The following is a 17,153-nucleotide window of genomic DNA, read 5'->3' as shown; positions in this document are numbered from 1 at the left end:
GCCCACGCTCTGGGGCGGTGCTCAAGGACGTCGTTTTAAAGATCCACGCGGCAGGACCCGCCCCCTGCACCCCGCGATTGGCTCCAGGTGGAGCCGCTTTGGCCTGATAGGTGCAGGGACGGCAGGGATGCGCGCGCGAGGCCCTTGGCCACACCGCGGCGGCGGGGGCTGAGAGGCGAGTAGAAGCGGAGTGCGGCTCATTTGGCTTGTGGGGTCGCGGGCGCGCGCGCGCGCGCGCTGTCAGCCGAGGTCCCGCGGGAAGTAGCGGGGCGCCCGACGCCTACCCCCACGCGCCGCTCGGCGGTTGGCGGCGCGCGCGAGGGCGCGGGGTGCGTGCTTGTGCGCGCGTGAGTGTGTGTGTGTGTGTGTGTGTGTCTGTGGAGCTCGGGTGCGGAGCGCTAGCCGTCAGTCCCTAGTGTGAGTCCCCCCGCCGTTTTCCACACCCTCCCTCAGTTCCCGCGCCTTCCCTACGACCCTCCTGCGCCCCTACGGTCGCATACGGAGAGCCAGATAAGCAGGCGTGGGGGGGAGGGGCAGGGTCGCACAAGACAAAAGAGGCGCGGGGAACGGCCCGCCATGGCCTCCCGGAGCCTGGGGGGCCTGAGCGGGAGCCGCGGCGCAGGTGGTGGCGGCGGCAAGAAGAGCCTGAGCGCCCGCAATGCTGCGGTAGAGAGGCGGAACCTGATCACCGTGTGCAGGTACGGCGCGGCCCGCGACCCGCGGCTCGGGATGAGGGAGGGGGGCCGCCCGCTTCGCGGGCTGTGGGCTTTGGGCTAGCGCGCGAGCCCCAAGTGGTCCCGGAGACCGGCGGCAGCAGTCTGCGCCCCGGCCTCTCCGCGCCGGGTGTGTCCGCGGGCGGGAGCGCCCTGAAGGGGGCTCAGGTCTGCGCGCTGCCGAGTCCCCAGACTTTCCGTCAGTTCCAGTGCTGGAGCAGCGGAGGGTAGGGCTTCGAGCGGGGGAAGGTGGGGGGCGGATTTGTTGTGGATGTGCAATCTAGTGTCACAGTAAAAGAGGAGGGCAGGGAGGAAGAGCTCTTTCATTTAGTGCACGTTTAGCTGTCAGCCAGCTTTTGGTAAAGTAGTCGTTACTGTGATTGTTTACTGTGTTCTCTCAAAATCAGAGTGCATTCCGTTTTTGTTTTGGCGTGTTTACATATATATTCAGTCATTCCATACCAGAAATATGGAGTGCCTACTATGTGCCAGACGTGCGCGCGCGCGTTTTCTTTCCACTTTATATTGCAGTGCTGGTGCTGTTTCTGCAGTTATAAGAGTGGGACTGTGGAGGGTACCTAGTCTTCGTTTCAATGATTTATTCCAAGGTCTGCCTTCTCTTAAATGTTTTCCAATTATAAATGTATTCCTTTATTCTAGAAAATATAGAAACATAAAAGGAATGGTTACTGTCTATAAGCCTCGTATTAAAAAATAACATTTTTAACATGCCGACATATTTTCTTTAAGTCTTATTTCTGAGTATTAAAAAAAAATTGAAGTCCTAGCCATCCACGTCTTAGGAACTTATTTAAGTTTTTTAAAAATGACCATACTCTGTTCAATCAAACCCCACATTGATAATCTTCTGAGAATCAGAGAATGATGAAACCGTTTCCTCTTTTGCAGTTTATATCTGTGTATTTTTTTCTTTGTGTAAAAATGTTTTTAGTATCCGAAGCAGACTACAGATATTTATACTAGGACATATTTTCAATAACTTTGACTTTTTTTTTTTTTTAACTTTGACTACTACAGATGTTTACATACCTATCAGGAAGACCTGCCTCACTGACTGTTATGGCTCTTGGAGTTATAAACAGTAAAATTATATGAAATCTGTTCAGTTTACAACTTGTGCAGTCTAAGGTGCAAACTTTTGAGGAAGATAGGCTGTATTAAAATTTTTTAATCTAGGCAAATCTTTTTTTTAAGTTAGGTAACAGATCAATAAGCAAGATTAATATTCTTACCTTTATTTTAAAATATTAAAAAGAAAATTTTTAAAAAGAGGATGGTCTCAAGCAAACTGCAACATATGCAGCGCTTTCTTGGGGGTTAATGTGTTTCATAAAAAGGTTCATCAGAGTTAAACTTCACAGGGCAGTAACCTTGTCTGCTTTATGCTCAGTCTTTTTAAAATTCTTACTCTCTACTGTAGCACCTGACACACAGTAAATATTTATCGAATGAATAAATTCAGTGGTCAGTACTGTTCCTTTTGCTTCTCTATTTTGGTCATGACTGGTTTTATATCATTTAACATTCATTTGCTCTCTCTTCACAGGCAGTTCAGGAGAAGAAAGGTACTTGTTTCTCATCCTAAATTCAAGTTACATTTTGAGTTATGTTTAAGAAATATCAGTCACATCACAGTGATTTGTGTGGACAGCTGTCTGGGTTAGCTGTATTTTTTATTTGCGAAATTATTTTCGACTGTGAAATGAATATAAGTACTGACTTTAGTTACTGATTACACATAAATTTAGTATTGTAGCTAAAATAAATTTCAGTTTTTGGCTTAGATTTCTACTTGTGTATTTATTTATGTGGATAATATTACCAAGGCTGTTATTGATGTTCAAATAGTTGATAGTGCTTATAAATTATCATCCATGTCTAGTAATAGGATCTATTTGATGGACATTGTCTAAAAGGCTTTTACTTTTAGGAAAAAGTCATTGTAGGCCATTTGGCTGTTTTAAGTAGGCCCACCTCAAATTCAGCAAAATGAACAAATCAATATTTATGCATTTCTGTTGCTTTTCTCTGCCTTTTAAAGTTACCAACCCTGGATATTTCACCCAGTTCTCTTAACGAATTCATTTAAAAATTTTTACATATCAAATTAGAGGTGGTTTGATATTTATATTGGGAAGAAGTAGGTTTAGTGGACATATAATTGAGTTCTAAGTTTACTTTGTCATTAAATAGTTGCATGTCCTTTAACAAGCCATGCAACCTTCCCATTCTCCAGTTTTCTCATCTGTAAAATAACCTTGGACTAGATCATTGGTATCCCTCAATAACAGCTCTAAAACTGGTAATAGTCTTCAAGCAAATGTGTTCATATTTAGTTTTGAATGTCTCTAAATATGAACAGGATAGTGGTAGACATATGTTTAATGGTAGCTAGATGAGACATGTGCATTTTTTTCTGTAAACAAAAACGTTTTGAACTATGCCTTCTATTTTGTGATTCTTTACTAATGGTCTTAAAAAATTGAACAGTTTACAAAACCAAAACAAAATAATCTCCCCCCTGCCACATTCATTCTACTGTGTCTGTTATATACAGTATACTCTCAGTTTAAATTTAAAATCTTATATAGCTACCCAGTTCTTTAGGTTTAAAAACATAAAAGAGCAATATGCTATAGTCGAACTTTGGAAGTAGATTGGTTAGGATAGTCAGGAATTGAATTGAGTTGGATTTCAGTTCATTATGATTGTGTATGTAATTATTTCATCAGGTTTTTTTTTTCAGTGAGCATTTATATACTGTAGACTCAGAACACTTGGACGATACCAAATAAGTACTGTTTTCTCTTATTTTTCACAGATTGTAGAGGAAAGTAGGTCGTTTGAGGTCTCTAAATATTCCACACTTAATTTCAGAATACTCAGACTGACTTTGGTTCTGTGCACCAACTAGTATATTTCCTGCATATTCTCTACCATTTAGAACTTTGAAAAATTAAGTTGTTAAAATCCTTCAGGCTTTTTTTTTAAACCTGCATTTTTCATCCATAGGAAATCAGGTATTAGTTTTTTTTTTCCCCTGTCATTTTTAAGCTTCATGGGTTATTGAAAAGCTTACATATTCCTTTGATTTTAGTTCTGTTGACAAAGAGAATTAAAATCTAAATTATCTTTCTATGGCTTAACATTGTTTTAAGAGAAAAGTATTAAAATATACATGTTTAAGTGTATATGCATGAACAGATTTAAAAGTAACATTTGTTAAACTCTTAAAGCAATACTTTATGAGAAACTCCCACACAAAATCATTATTATCCTGTCTTGTGGCTAGAGGATGAATGAGCGACTTAGGAGATAGTGAGATGAGCTAAGCAAAGTGGAGACAAATGATGATTTTCAAAATAAAGTACTTTTAATAACGTACATAGATCTTTGTTTCCTATAGGTCAAAAGTATTTCATAACTTGAATGTTATTTCAAATAACAGTAACACCTCATTTTTCCAGTGTCGTAGGGAGTGAGATGCTTATGTTTTCCATGTAACAAATATTTGAGTTAAGCTTAAAATTCTCCCCATCAACTGTAGTGCTTTACTCAGGATTTATAGTGGACCTCTGTCTTCTGTATAACTGACGCTTATAATTTAAGTGTTCAGATTTAAACCACAATAAACAATAATACTTTAAACATTTTGGCTGAATTGCTTAAAAAAAAAAAAAAAAGATTCCGCATTTTCCTATCTTCTATAAAAAGTCTCTGCATAGCATAATATAATCCTCGTTGATGACTTTATGATCTGTTTCTATGAGTATGCCCTATGCAGTGACTTCCATTGTAGGCTTTTGAGATACATGGAGCTTTTTGCAACTTGGCCCCAAAGTATTTTTTGGAGTTCTTCATTTGCTTTTGCATTTGCTGTCTCTTTCTACCAAGTTAGCTGTTATTTCTTACAACTCTGCCTATTTCTAGAAGCTTCCCATCCTGATTTGCTCATTATAATTGGTTGTGAACTATGAAAGTAGATCATTTATAATGTGTTAAAAAATAAAAGCACCCTGGGGCCTGAGTTAAGTATCTGAGCTTCAGCACTCTGAACTTCTTCACATTCTGGTTACTGATAATCAGAGAAAAGTCTTTTTCTATGCTTGAAATTGGTGAGTGAAATGCAGATAGGTGATATGTTACTGAATATTACCAGTGATAGAATCATTTAAATAACTTTAAATTCATTAGTTTTTGTTGTTATTGTTGTTGTTAATTTGCTTTAGTATGCCTCGTAAAACTGTTCATATCTTGGATACAGTAAATTATGTTTTTAGCTAAAGTTCTTTTAGTCATGCTCGATGTAGTAGAACTTTGGGTTGAGAGTTTGATCAACATTAGTTACGTTGCTTTGGAGTAGGTTCAGTATTTCTAAGGCTTCTTAGAGTTCTGATAGTAGGTGCTCACAGTGGAGGTAGAATTGATCATCTTTTCAGCTACTGATCCTAGGTAGATCAGCATTCACAGAAAATCATTATCTCCATCCCCTGGCTAAACTGGGTTCATCTTCAGCTGACAAAAGAGAATAACTGTCTCCACACATTTACTAGAGCATATTATTTTAACTTCACTGCTGATGGATAAATGTCAGAAGCTCAGTCGAGAGATATTCAAGGAGCAATATGTGAAGCTTATTCACTCTTGCATTCAGTCTACAGGCTTATAAAATATATGTCTGGGTCAGACCAGATCATCAGAGAGCAGCTACAGATGTAAATAGCATTGCGTCACACTCTCCTGTCCCCAGTTGCTTTTGTCCAATTGTGCATTGGTAAGGTTTCATCAGAAGAAGCAATCACAGAGAGTCTTCTTGAAGCTGTTGTCAAGAACATTGTTTATTATGTCAAAAAGTATCTTCTTTTTGTGGAGATTTCTATGAGAAATATCTGTCTTATTTTAGTGCCAAGAACTGTATCTCTAGGCAATTGATTTATTTATATCTGCTGGACTCAAATGAATGTGTAACTGACAACTTTATCTCATATGGCTGTTAGAAATCTTAGTGTTAAATCCGTGGCTAACTTGTAAAACATATATAGATCATCATAGTAGCATATTTAGCTGTATTCCTAACAACACTCTGCTCCCATTTTTAATATAAATTTTAATTGACTTATGCGTATAGAAAAGTGCACATAGCATAAATGTACAGTTTAGTGATTTTTTTTGCAAAGAGGAAACAATATTGTAATTAGCACCAAGTCAAGAAAAAGAACATTACCCAAAGAAAGGAAATAACTGTCTCAAAAAGACATCTGCACCTCCACGTTTATTGCAGCATTTTTTACAATAGCCAAGCCAGGGAAACAACCTATGTGTCCATCGGTGGATAAATGAGTAAAGAAAATGTGGTTATATACACAATGAAATATTATTCATCCATAAAAAAAAGAAGGAAATCCTGCCATTTGTCACATCGATGGACATAGCATCATATGCTAAGCGAAATAAGTCATAGAAAGACAAATGCTGTATGATCTCACTTATATGTGGAATCTAAAAATAAACTAACTCATGGAAACAGAACAGATTGGTGGTTGCCAGAGGTGGGGTGAGGTGTGTGGAATGGATGAAAGGGTGACGGTCGAAAGGTATAAAATTCCAGTTTTAAGATCATAAATCCTTAGGATGTAATCATCATCATGATCCTCATCATCATCATGAATGTTACCCAAATCCCTAGAAACCTCTTCCTTTATTTTTTTCCAATTACTACCTCCGTTAAGGGTAACCATTATCCTAGCTTTCAACTATGGTTTGGTTTTGCCTCTTTTTGAATTTATGGAATAATACAGTATGCACCCTTTTCAGTTTAGCTTATTTTGCTCACAGTTATGTTTATAAAATTCATCCTTTTTGTTTCACGTAGCTGTAGTTTATTTTCACTGCTGTGTATTTTTCCACTGTATGAATTTATCCATTATCCACTATTTATCCATTCTACCTGATGGACATTTGAGTTATTTTCACTTTTCAATTATTGCTAATCGAATATTCATGAATATGTATTTTGGTGAATATATGTACATATTTCTGTCAAGTATATACCTAGGAGTGGGCTTACTGAGTCATGTGGCATGCATATATTCAGCTTCAGACAGTTTTCCAAAGGACTTGTTCAGTTTATGTACTAGTGAACAATGTATGAGTTCCAGTCGCTCTACATCTTCACTAATATTTTAAATTTTTCTGTCTTTCATTTTAGCCATTCTGGTGTGTTTGCTGGGGGGTCACATGGTGGTTTTTCCTGATGTCTAATGAAGTTAAGCATCTTTCCAAAAGTCTATATAGGTCATTTGGATATGCTTTTTTGTGAAGTGCCAATTCAAATCATTTATCAACTGAGCTCTCTGACTTCTTGTTTGTTTGATGTGTAGTTTTTGTACATTTTGTGTACATTCTTTTGCACATTTTTTTCAGATTTTTTTTAACATTCTGAGTACAATGGAGATATGTGATGCAAATATATTCTCCCATTTAGTGGCTTGATTTTTCATTCTCTGTATAGTATGGTTGATGAATAGAAGTTTGTAATTGTAAAGTAGTCCATAAATTTCCTTCATAATTAGTGCTTATTGTGACCTGCTTAAGAAACCAGTCTACTCCAAAGTAATGAATATATTTTTCTGTTTTCTCCTAAAAATTTTATTGTTTTAATTTTTTTACATTTATATCAACAACTCACCTGCAGTTTATTTTTGTTAATGCTGTGAGGTATAGAGATCAAGATTTAATACTTTCCTTTAGGAAAATCAGTTGATCTAGTGCTGTTTATTAACAAAACCATGCTCTCCTCACTATACTCAGATGTCACATTTATAAGTCAGATTACTGGATCATTTGTGTGTTTGCTTTTGAACTCTCTTTTTTTCCCTTAGTCTATATGTCTATCTTAGAGCTAATATCATACTGGCTTAATAAGTGTATAATAAGTCTTGATGTTTGGTAATATAAGTTCTCTACCTTTATTCGAGATGTCTTGGCTGTTTTTGGCCTTTGCAAACTAAATTTTAGAATCACCTTATCAATTTCCATTAAAAATCTAGAATTTTTATTAAGATTGCACTGAATCGGTTACTTTTGGGAAACTGTCATCTTTACAATATTAAGACTTATATGCAACCTATGAACATAATATATCCCATTGTGTATTTAACTATTCTGAAATTTTTCTTAACAAGTTTTATAGTTTTGAATATATATCATTTTGACTTATTCTTCCATATTTGATAATTTTATATTTTTGTAACAGATTTTTTAATTTTTTATTTTCTTGGGTTTTTTTTGCTGATATAGACATAAAATTGATCTTTTAAAATATTAGTTTTGTAATCTTGTAATTTTACCATATTTACTTACTAATTCTAACAGATTTTTTTTCAGATTTTTTTTTTAACATTCTGAGTACACTGTCATGTCATCTGCTTTTATTTCTTTTTCAAACTTTATGCCTTTTCTTTCTTGTCTTACTGCACTGGCTAGGACAGCAGTATTGCAGAAAGCATTAACAATTTTACCACTAAGTAGGATGTTTGCAGTAGATTTTTCTTAGTTCCCTTCTACTTCTAGATTGTGGAGAATTTTTATATGTGGAGAGTGAATACTGTATTATCAAATACTTTTTCTGTCTTTCAGGATGAACATAGGACTTCTCTCCCTTTTTTTCTGTTTAGTGAATTATATTGAATGGCTTTTGAATGCTAAACTGCTCTGGAATAAAAAACAGTTGTGCTGTATTATTGTTTTTACATATCTGCATTCGATGAGTTAATATTGTCTTTGGGATTTTTGCATATCTGTTCATGGAAGATAGTGGTCTGTAATTGTTCTTTCTAATAGTGTCCTTAATTAGTTTTGTCATTAAGAATATCTGACCGTGGGAGGGAAAAAAAGATTATTTGACCTCATAAAACAGGTTGGGAAATGTTCTTTTTTTATGTTCTGTAGAACAGTTTGTGTAAGATTAATATTATTTCTTTCTTAAACTTTTAGAAATGTTCACCAGGGAAGAAATCTAAACTGCAATTTGTCTTTGTAGGAAGTCTTTTAGTAACAGTTTTAATTTATTTAATAGGCACTGAACAATTCAGGCTCCGTGTTTCTCTTTGTATCAGTTTCTGCAAGTTCTTCAAGGAATGCACCCATTTCATTTACATTGGTGAAAAAATGAAGGAGAATTAGAGATACAAATTTTCAGCTATAAAATAAGTAAGTCACAGGGATGTAGTGTACAGCACAGGGAATATACTCAATATCATAATAACTTTGTATGGTGACAGATGGTTACTAGACTTAGGTATCACATCATAAGGTTATGTAAATGTTGAATCACTATGTTGTACACCTTAAACTAATGTGGTGTTGTATGTCAATTATACTTTAATAAAAAATTAATCTTAAAAATTTTCTTTATATTCTCTTATGCTTTTTATTGATTAAAAAAAATCTGTAGTCATTTTCCATTTTTTTTCCTCTCCCGATGTTGGTAGTCTCTGTTTTCCCATTTTTTTTCTTTCTAGGAGTTTACGAATGTTATTAAATCTTTTTAAAGAACCAACCTTGACTTTGTAAATTTTCTCTATTGTACATTTGTTTCTTAATTCATTGATTTCTCTTTGTATTTATTATTTTCTTCTGTCACTTTCAGTTCTTGTTCTTTTATCTAATTTCTTGAGAAGGGAGTTTAGATCATTGTTTTTCAGCCTTCTTTTCTAATATATGCATTTTAAGGCTACAGATTCCCTTATTTGAAACAGTTTTGAGATAGCAAACATTTTAAATGTTGTATCTTCATTATTAGTCTTAAATGTTTTCTTATTTTTGTTGGGATTTCTTCTTTGACTCGTGGGTTATTTATAAAGATATTGTTTAACTTTCAAATAGTTGAGAATTTTCTGGTTTTAGTTATTGCATTCTAACTTAATTCCACTGTGTAGAGAACTTATTCTGAGACTTTAAACATTTGAAATTTTGTTTATGCTTGCTATGTGAAGTAGCATATAGTTAATTTTGATAAATACTTGACGTGCATTTGAAAATAATATATAGTCTCACTGTTGATTGCATCTTCTAATATGCCAATTAGATCCAGTATGTTAATTATATTGTTCATATCTTCTGTATTCTTACTAAGTTTTTGTATGCTTCGTCCATCTGGTGTTGAGAGAGATGTGTTAGTCTATGTCTATGAATGTAGATTTGTCTATTTCTCCTTTTAGTTGTCTTTTTTTTTTTTTTTTTGCTGTAAATATTTCGTTGCTCTGTTACTAGATGTGTGCAGATTTAGCATTTGTGGTCTCTTCCTAGTGGTTTGATTCCTTTGTTATCGTGTAATATCCTTTAATAATACTATTACTGTCTTAAAGTTTATTTTTTGTCTGCTGTTAATATACTAGTTAAAACTGCTTTCTTTTAGTGTTTGTATGATGCATCTTTTTCTGTTTTTAACTTTCACTCTTTCCGGGTCCTTATATTTAAAGTGTTTCTTGGCAGGATAGAATTGAATTTTGCATTTTATCTAGCTTTTTATGTAAAATATTTAGCCCATTTATATTTAATGTTACTATATTTGTATTTATAGCTACCATTTTACTGTTTACTTTGTGTTCACTTTTTTCTTTTCTTGCTTTCTTATATTATCAGTATTTTTCTATTCCATTTGTTCCACTATTTCAGTTTTTCTCTCTATAAACTCGTTAGTCATATGTTCTTTTTCTTTTGTGTTTTTTATTTTTATTTCTATCTTTTTGGCAGTTACCCTTGATTTATTAAAGTCTAATGTAATTTAACTTTTACTGCTTTTCTGGTAATGTTAGAACCATTTATTCACCCACATCCTAAGACATACTTTTAAAATCTACATGTATTTTAAATTCTGCAAGATTATTTAATTATTGTATTTTACTCTTGATATTAAGGCAATACACATTTGTATTTCCCCACATATTTACCCTTTTCACTGCTCTTCCATCAGTTTTGGAAAAATTTAGAATGCTGTTTTCTTACATTCCAATTATATGTATGTTAAACTTTATCAAATCCCACTTAACTCATTCCTTTTTGTATTTTTTTTCTTTTTTTCTTTCTATGCTTCATTTTATATATTTTCTACGAACTCTTCTTTCTGGTCATTAACCATGTCTTCTGTTTCTCATCTACTGTTTATCCCATTAAATGAGTTTTTAATTTCAGATAGTTCTAGAATTTCTATTTGATTCTTTTTAATAGGCACTAATTCTCTGATAAAAACACCTATCTTTTCATCTATAATCCATCTTTTTCTCTATTTTCTTGAAGATATCAGTTATTTTAAAGTTCTCATCATTGATCTAGAATATTTAGGTCATCTTTATACCTGTTTTTATTGCCTGTTTTCCTTCTCTTCTCACTCTCTTTTTGTTATATAGTCTTATCTTTTGGCATGTTTAGAATTTTATTTATTGAATGCCAGATTATATGTATTAAATTTTTCTTTAGCACTTTTGTTGTTCTTTTGGTTTCATAAGTATTCATCAGAACATAATATATAGCAGAAAGAGACCACAATGTGGAGGAAATGGATGGACTACACCACCCAATTTGAGATAAACATGCCCAAGAGCATACTAACTTCCATGGCCCGTAGTACAAGTTAGTGCTCACTTTCCTTTACTAATGTTATCTTCTTCTGAAAGAATGGTGGCTGATTACCTTCATTTAGTCAGGGATTGTGCTGAATCCAGGCTGGATTTCAACCCTGGTAAATCTTAGTTTTCAGTTTGCCCCTGGCTCTCCAGAATTTTCAACCTAGATTTGGCATATTCTCCAGCACCCTTTCTCTGGTAACCCTGAACTATTATTTATCTTCTGAAACTACCAAATGCTTTATTCTGTTTTTCAGAGGCTTTCTGATCAGATTTTAATCTCCTGATAAAGAGAAAATCGTGCTGTGTTTGAGGACTTCCCAGATTTCTTTCAAAAGCTTTCTTGTTTTTTCTGTCCCCCACTAGCAGACTTCTGAGGGAGCCAGAACCTGCCAGCACTCAAGATTGGCAGACACTCCTGAATAAAAGCAGCTGTAGCAGTCAACTCATTTTTTTGAGCTTACCCTTTCTCTGGGGTCTTAGCCTCTCTAATTCTTAGTGTTTCGATAACTTCTTCAGCCTTCAAACATACAAGTTCTGTATGTTTTTATAGTTGTACTCTTGGAGCACTGGTCTACTTTTTTACTCCATCCTACCTAGAAGTGGAAGTCTGTTGCCACATTTTTTTATCTTCCATCCCAGTTTTAATTTATGCAGCCAGTTTATTGTACTATATAAGTAAACTCTTCTCAGGGCTTTTTTGGAATGGGTAAATCTAACATTCATTATGCTGTAATGCTATAATGTAATTATTATTTTTTTGTCTTCTACCAAAATGTGAATTTCTAAAGTACAGGAATTATAGTTCACTCAGTATCTAGTTTATTCCCAGATTCTAGTGCATAGCAGGCATGTTAAACAAATGGGGTAATTCTCTCTTACTAGTGAAGAATAATAGCAGTGGACATTTCCAGAATGAGGTGGAAGATTGAATTAAAGAACCATCCTCACTTGTTTTTAAAAAGTCACCTTAATGACCAATCTCTAATGATACTAGAGTTTTAACTTCTAATAGCTTCAGCAGTAGAATGCATGACTACTGAATGGAGTTATTCTAATTAAAATTTACTATAGAAATGAAAAAAAATTCATCTCTTCCAGTGTTTTAATTAAAAAAAAGGGGTGAAGGCTGAACTAAATTAACAAATATGTTTTTTGACATTTAACTTCCCAAAGCAATCTAATTTTTTATTTTATAAAAAATATTTCATAAGAAATAGGTAAAATTTCTAAAATGCATGCTGTTTTGAAAATATTTTATAAAAGATAGGAAACGTATATAATGCACACATTTTGTGGTTTACACTAAATAAAATGACATTATCCATTTTCTTCAGTTATGGTGAGTGCCTTTAGAAGAGGATAGGATAATAAATATCCCCCAAATATTTAAATTTAACATTTGATTTTGAAATTAATGTAATTTCTTTAATGCATGGAGAATATACTTTTTGGAGGAAAAATATTGAATTGAGTGTTTATGACTTACGATGAAAATTTTAATTAAAACAATTTTCATTTAAATCAGATTTATTTTATAGTTAAGAGTAACATTGTCAGAATTCAGACCCAAATACATTTGGTTTCAAAATCTATGCTTTCTCTGTTATGCTATGCTGCCTTGAGTGTCTATGATAGGTCAACTGGGTCTAGTTTGTTTATGTTTGTGTGTGTGCAAACATGCATATGTGCGTGTGTGTGTGTATATATGTTGTATTTGAGTCTCAGAATCAGAAACATAGAACCTTCATTTTCTTAGCATTTCTGGTATTAATGATCACTGTATTACATTCAGGCACTGGAAATTCCTGCCCCTCTCTCTCTATGCTTAGATGTTAAGTGTAATGATGCTGTTCTAAAAAGAAAGAGAATGTATGCTAACGTAGTAATTTTTGTACTAGCTAATGCTATGTTAAATGTTTTATATATGCAAGCTTCTTTAATCTTCACAATAATAAGATAATTGATTATTTAGTAAACCGAGATTGAGAGAGGTTAAATGTTTTGACAAGGAATGGATAATAGCAGAACCAGGTGTGAATTCAGGGCCTTCTAATGTCAAAGCATTGTTCTGTTGTATGCTGCTGCCTTGAATATCTAGTTTATTAGATTAACTATGTTAAAATACGTTACTTGAATATTTTCATATGTCATTGGATAAAGAACAATTGGATTCCAAAGGGATATGTAATCCAATGTGTGGTTAAAGTATTCTTTATTGAAATGATTTAAATTGGTGGTCCCCAACTTTTTTGGCACCAGGGACAGGTTTCGTGGAAGACAGTTTTTCCATGGACCAGGTGGTGGGGGGTGGTTTCAGGATGATTCAAGTGCATTACATTTGTTGTGCGTTTTATTCTATTATTATTACATTGTAATATATAATGAAATAATTATACAACTCATCATAATACAGAATCAGTGGGAGCCCTGAGCTTGTTTTCCTGCAATTAGATAGTCCCATCTGGGCATGATGGGAAACAGTGACACACAAAGTGTGTTGCTTATGTCCATTCTACTCCATGATTTTGTTTTGGTTGCAGTCATGGCAGAAAACCCTGCTTCACAAAGATAGGATGTTAGAAATGGAAGCAGACTTTTCAGGCTTTTGTGGCAATCTCAGGATATTCTGCCTTGACTTTAATCTAGAATAAATGGAGATTTGAAGTTGTCTCAAACATACTTTTAAGGCCACCATCATATGCGATCTCCCCAGCACTAGCATCACTGCAGATCATCAGGCCGTTAGATTCTCATAAGAAGAATGCAACCTAGACCCCTCACGTGCGCAGTTCTCAATAGGGTTCATGCTCCTATGAGAATCTAATGTCTGATGATCTGAGGTGGAGCTGAGACGGTGATGCTAGCGCTGGGGAGCAACTGCAAATACAGACGAAGCTTCACTTGCTCACCCACTGCTCACCTCCTGCTGTGCATCCTGGTTTCCTAACAGGCCATGGACAGGTATTGGTCTGTGGCCCTGGGTGGTTGGGGACCCCTGATTTAAAGTGAGAGTTCTTTCATATGAGATCAATGGAGTTAATCTATTTTAAAATGGGAACTTTTCTTGGTTCGATGGTTTTCTAATTTTAGCTACATGATTTTTTAAAAATTGTGTCCTTTTTTTCTTCTTTTTTTTTTTTTTTTAAAGAAAGTGTTTCCAGTGTTGTTTTTCATGTTGGGCAAACTGCTGTCATCAGTCTGCTTACATAACAATACAAGATGTTAATAATATAGTATTTCATCCTTAAGATACCTAGATTAACAATTTTTTTAAAAAAGACATTTTGACAGAACAAATGAGGAAAATATATTAAAATGTTTCTTTCTCCTTTTAATTTTTACATTGAGTAAAAAATTTAAAAATGATAATCACTATGATAAGAGAGAAACTTGAGTTTCAGGGTACTAATTCTAGAGAAGATAGTTGGGAACTTTTTTTTTCTGTATTTCAATAATTCTTTTTTTTTTTAAGGCGAGGCAACCCTTGGTTGACCTCACAGATTGCAGGGACCTTGTCAGCTGACAATCCCTTATTATTTTTTTCATTTTTTATGCCTATAGCACCTGGTCTTCCTGTATGGTCTCCCATCCATGTACTTACCAGGCCCAACCCTGCTTAGCTTCCGTGATCAGACGGGATCGGGCTTGTTCAGGGTAGCATGGCCATAGACCCAATAATTCTTTATTTATAGAAACAGGCATCTTGTTGAATTTGGCCTGTGGACAATAATTTACAGACTACTGCTAAAAAGATCTGTGAAAAGTATTTTTTCTCATTGCAAAATAGATTAAAATTATTAAAAGATAAAGGAGTAAATGCACATGATGATTGGGAATTCTTAACTTGCATAAAACTTGATAAAAGAAGGCTCATTGCTTATTCTAAAAGATTTTGGGTGGTTTCTGGCATAAAATATAAGATATGTCTTTCAATGAGCAGATGTGTGGTTACTGTGCTCGTTATCATTGATAGTCACAATTTTACATTATATTTGGGGTGGATTGTATCTTAACTCTTGGCAGCCATCTCCTTGTTGATTGTTGATGGTGGATATTAATGGCAGAGGATAGTTACTTCGCAAGTTTGCTGAAGATCAGTAGCAGTAATAATATAAGAAATCCTATAAATTTGGTATGCAATATTGGAAGGAATTCTATCAGAATTTGGATACTTATGTTCTATACTATTATTCTTTTTATGAATGACTAACTTTAATTTTTCTGAACCCTTTTTAATTTTATAATGTGATGATTTTAGATGCCTTTTATGTACTTTTGTTACCTTCAGATACATTACCATGTAATGAGATATAATAGTATAGATAAAAAAAAGTCTGCTTTGTGTGAAATTTATTTTTTCTGAAGTATATTTGATAAATGGTTAAAATTATATAAGCTTGTTGAAAAGAGATGGGAATACATTTCTTTTCTACTCAATTGCTCTGTATATATATGAATATATATGTGTATATTACTAATGAAGTTTCTTAAATATTAAAGGTGAGTTTCCACTTTTTAAATAGTTTCTTTCCAATACTGTAGAAATTTAACAAAGTAATTTTATATTTGACTGTCACTTTTTTGCTTTTTAATTATTTGTAGTTACAATTATGTTAGAAATCTACGAACCATGGAAGGAATTGATTTAATATGCATATAGTGAAGAATTTTTTAACACAGTTTTGGTAACCATCTTATTTTCTTGGTATATTGGCAAAGGGAAGAAGTAGTTAATGCTTTCTTAGGTTTGAAGGTTTTAGTCACAATCGTTCTTATTTCTAAACTAAACAAAAATTTTCTTTGGACATTGAAGGTGGGAAAGAGAATCTTTTAAGCCACAGACAGTTTAAAAACTACACTTAATTATAAGACCCTTTTATGTAAATTTTTTATTTTTAAAATTCTTATGTAAAAGCTATTAGACTTGATTTGATATTTTTAGACATTCATCAAATTGTCATTTCATTATTTTAAAGTCAATCCTCTTCAAAAAACAGATGACTAATATTAATGTCATCATTACCAAGAAATAGCTCGGCTTCTGTGTGATATATTTTAGATGTATTAAAAATCTTTTTACAGACTTGGTTTTTATAGCACATCTTAGCTAGTTACTATGTTATGGAGGCAGAGATTCTCATTCTAGCATAATAGAGGTAGCTATGTAATTCTAGAGAAGTGTTGAGTGGGAGGACTTGGCTAGCTAAAAGTGAAACATGGACTCTAAGGAACTAATTTTCTTCTGAAATTTTGGTTTGTGTTGGCAGAAAGGCAGGCTGTACATGATGAAACAAAGCTGGAAAACATTATTTTTCTTCAGTATTAACTTTTATATAATAGAAATTATTTAAAATGCTTTTTACCTTTAAAATATCTTCATGCTTGGGAATAACATTAGAAATTGTGTGTAATGATATGCTTTGGAATATTTGGACTTTACTTGTGTTTTAGTTTTTAGACAAATGTTGAGTTAGAAGTAATTTGATGCTCTGAGATTCACCATATTAGATTTTTGTCATGCAGATAATGGCTTCTATGAAATACAGTCTGCTGATAACATGATCAAAAAAAGACTCATTTCGTTGACTACTGATTGATCTGCATATGGTTCTGGATGCTATAAAAATATGTTACTTTCCATGGCCTTTTCTTTCCATTACATTTTACAAAGTAGATCATTTGTCAGGTAATTTTGTATTATTCCTGAAGGGCAATAGTGACTAAAATCTTATCAGGCTGTTACAGGTGGTTATTAAGTTCTGACCTAGCTCTTTCGATGAAATAAGCACTT

General features: G+C 34.2%; 1 protein-coding gene and 1 pseudogene across 2 annotated transcripts in view; one reads left to right on the top strand and one right to left on the bottom strand.

Annotated features, from left to right (window-relative positions):
* Window positions 1–275: 275 nt before the first annotated feature.
* Window positions 276–17,153, top strand: part of RUNDC3B (RUN domain containing 3B) — a 131,426-nt gene continuing 114,548 nt past the window's right edge. For both annotated transcript variants that reach the window (XM_011364123.2, XM_011364110.2), the window contains exon 1: window positions 276–698. In XM_011364123.2, coding sequence (XP_011362425.1) covers window positions 577–698 — 122 coding nt within the window. In that variant the 5' untranslated portion in view covers window positions 276–576. The remainder of the gene's footprint in view (window positions 699–17,153) is intronic.
* Window positions 14,915–15,033, bottom strand: LOC111743271 (annotated as a pseudogene).

Source organism: Pteropus vampyrus, unplaced genomic scaffold, assembly GCF_000151845.1.
Source record: "Pteropus vampyrus isolate Shadow unplaced genomic scaffold, Pvam_2.0 Scaffold4, whole genome shotgun sequence".
NCBI lineage: Eukaryota > Metazoa > Chordata > Mammalia > Chiroptera > Pteropodidae > Pteropus > Pteropus vampyrus.
This window is presented reverse-complemented; position numbering and strand designations above follow the sequence as displayed.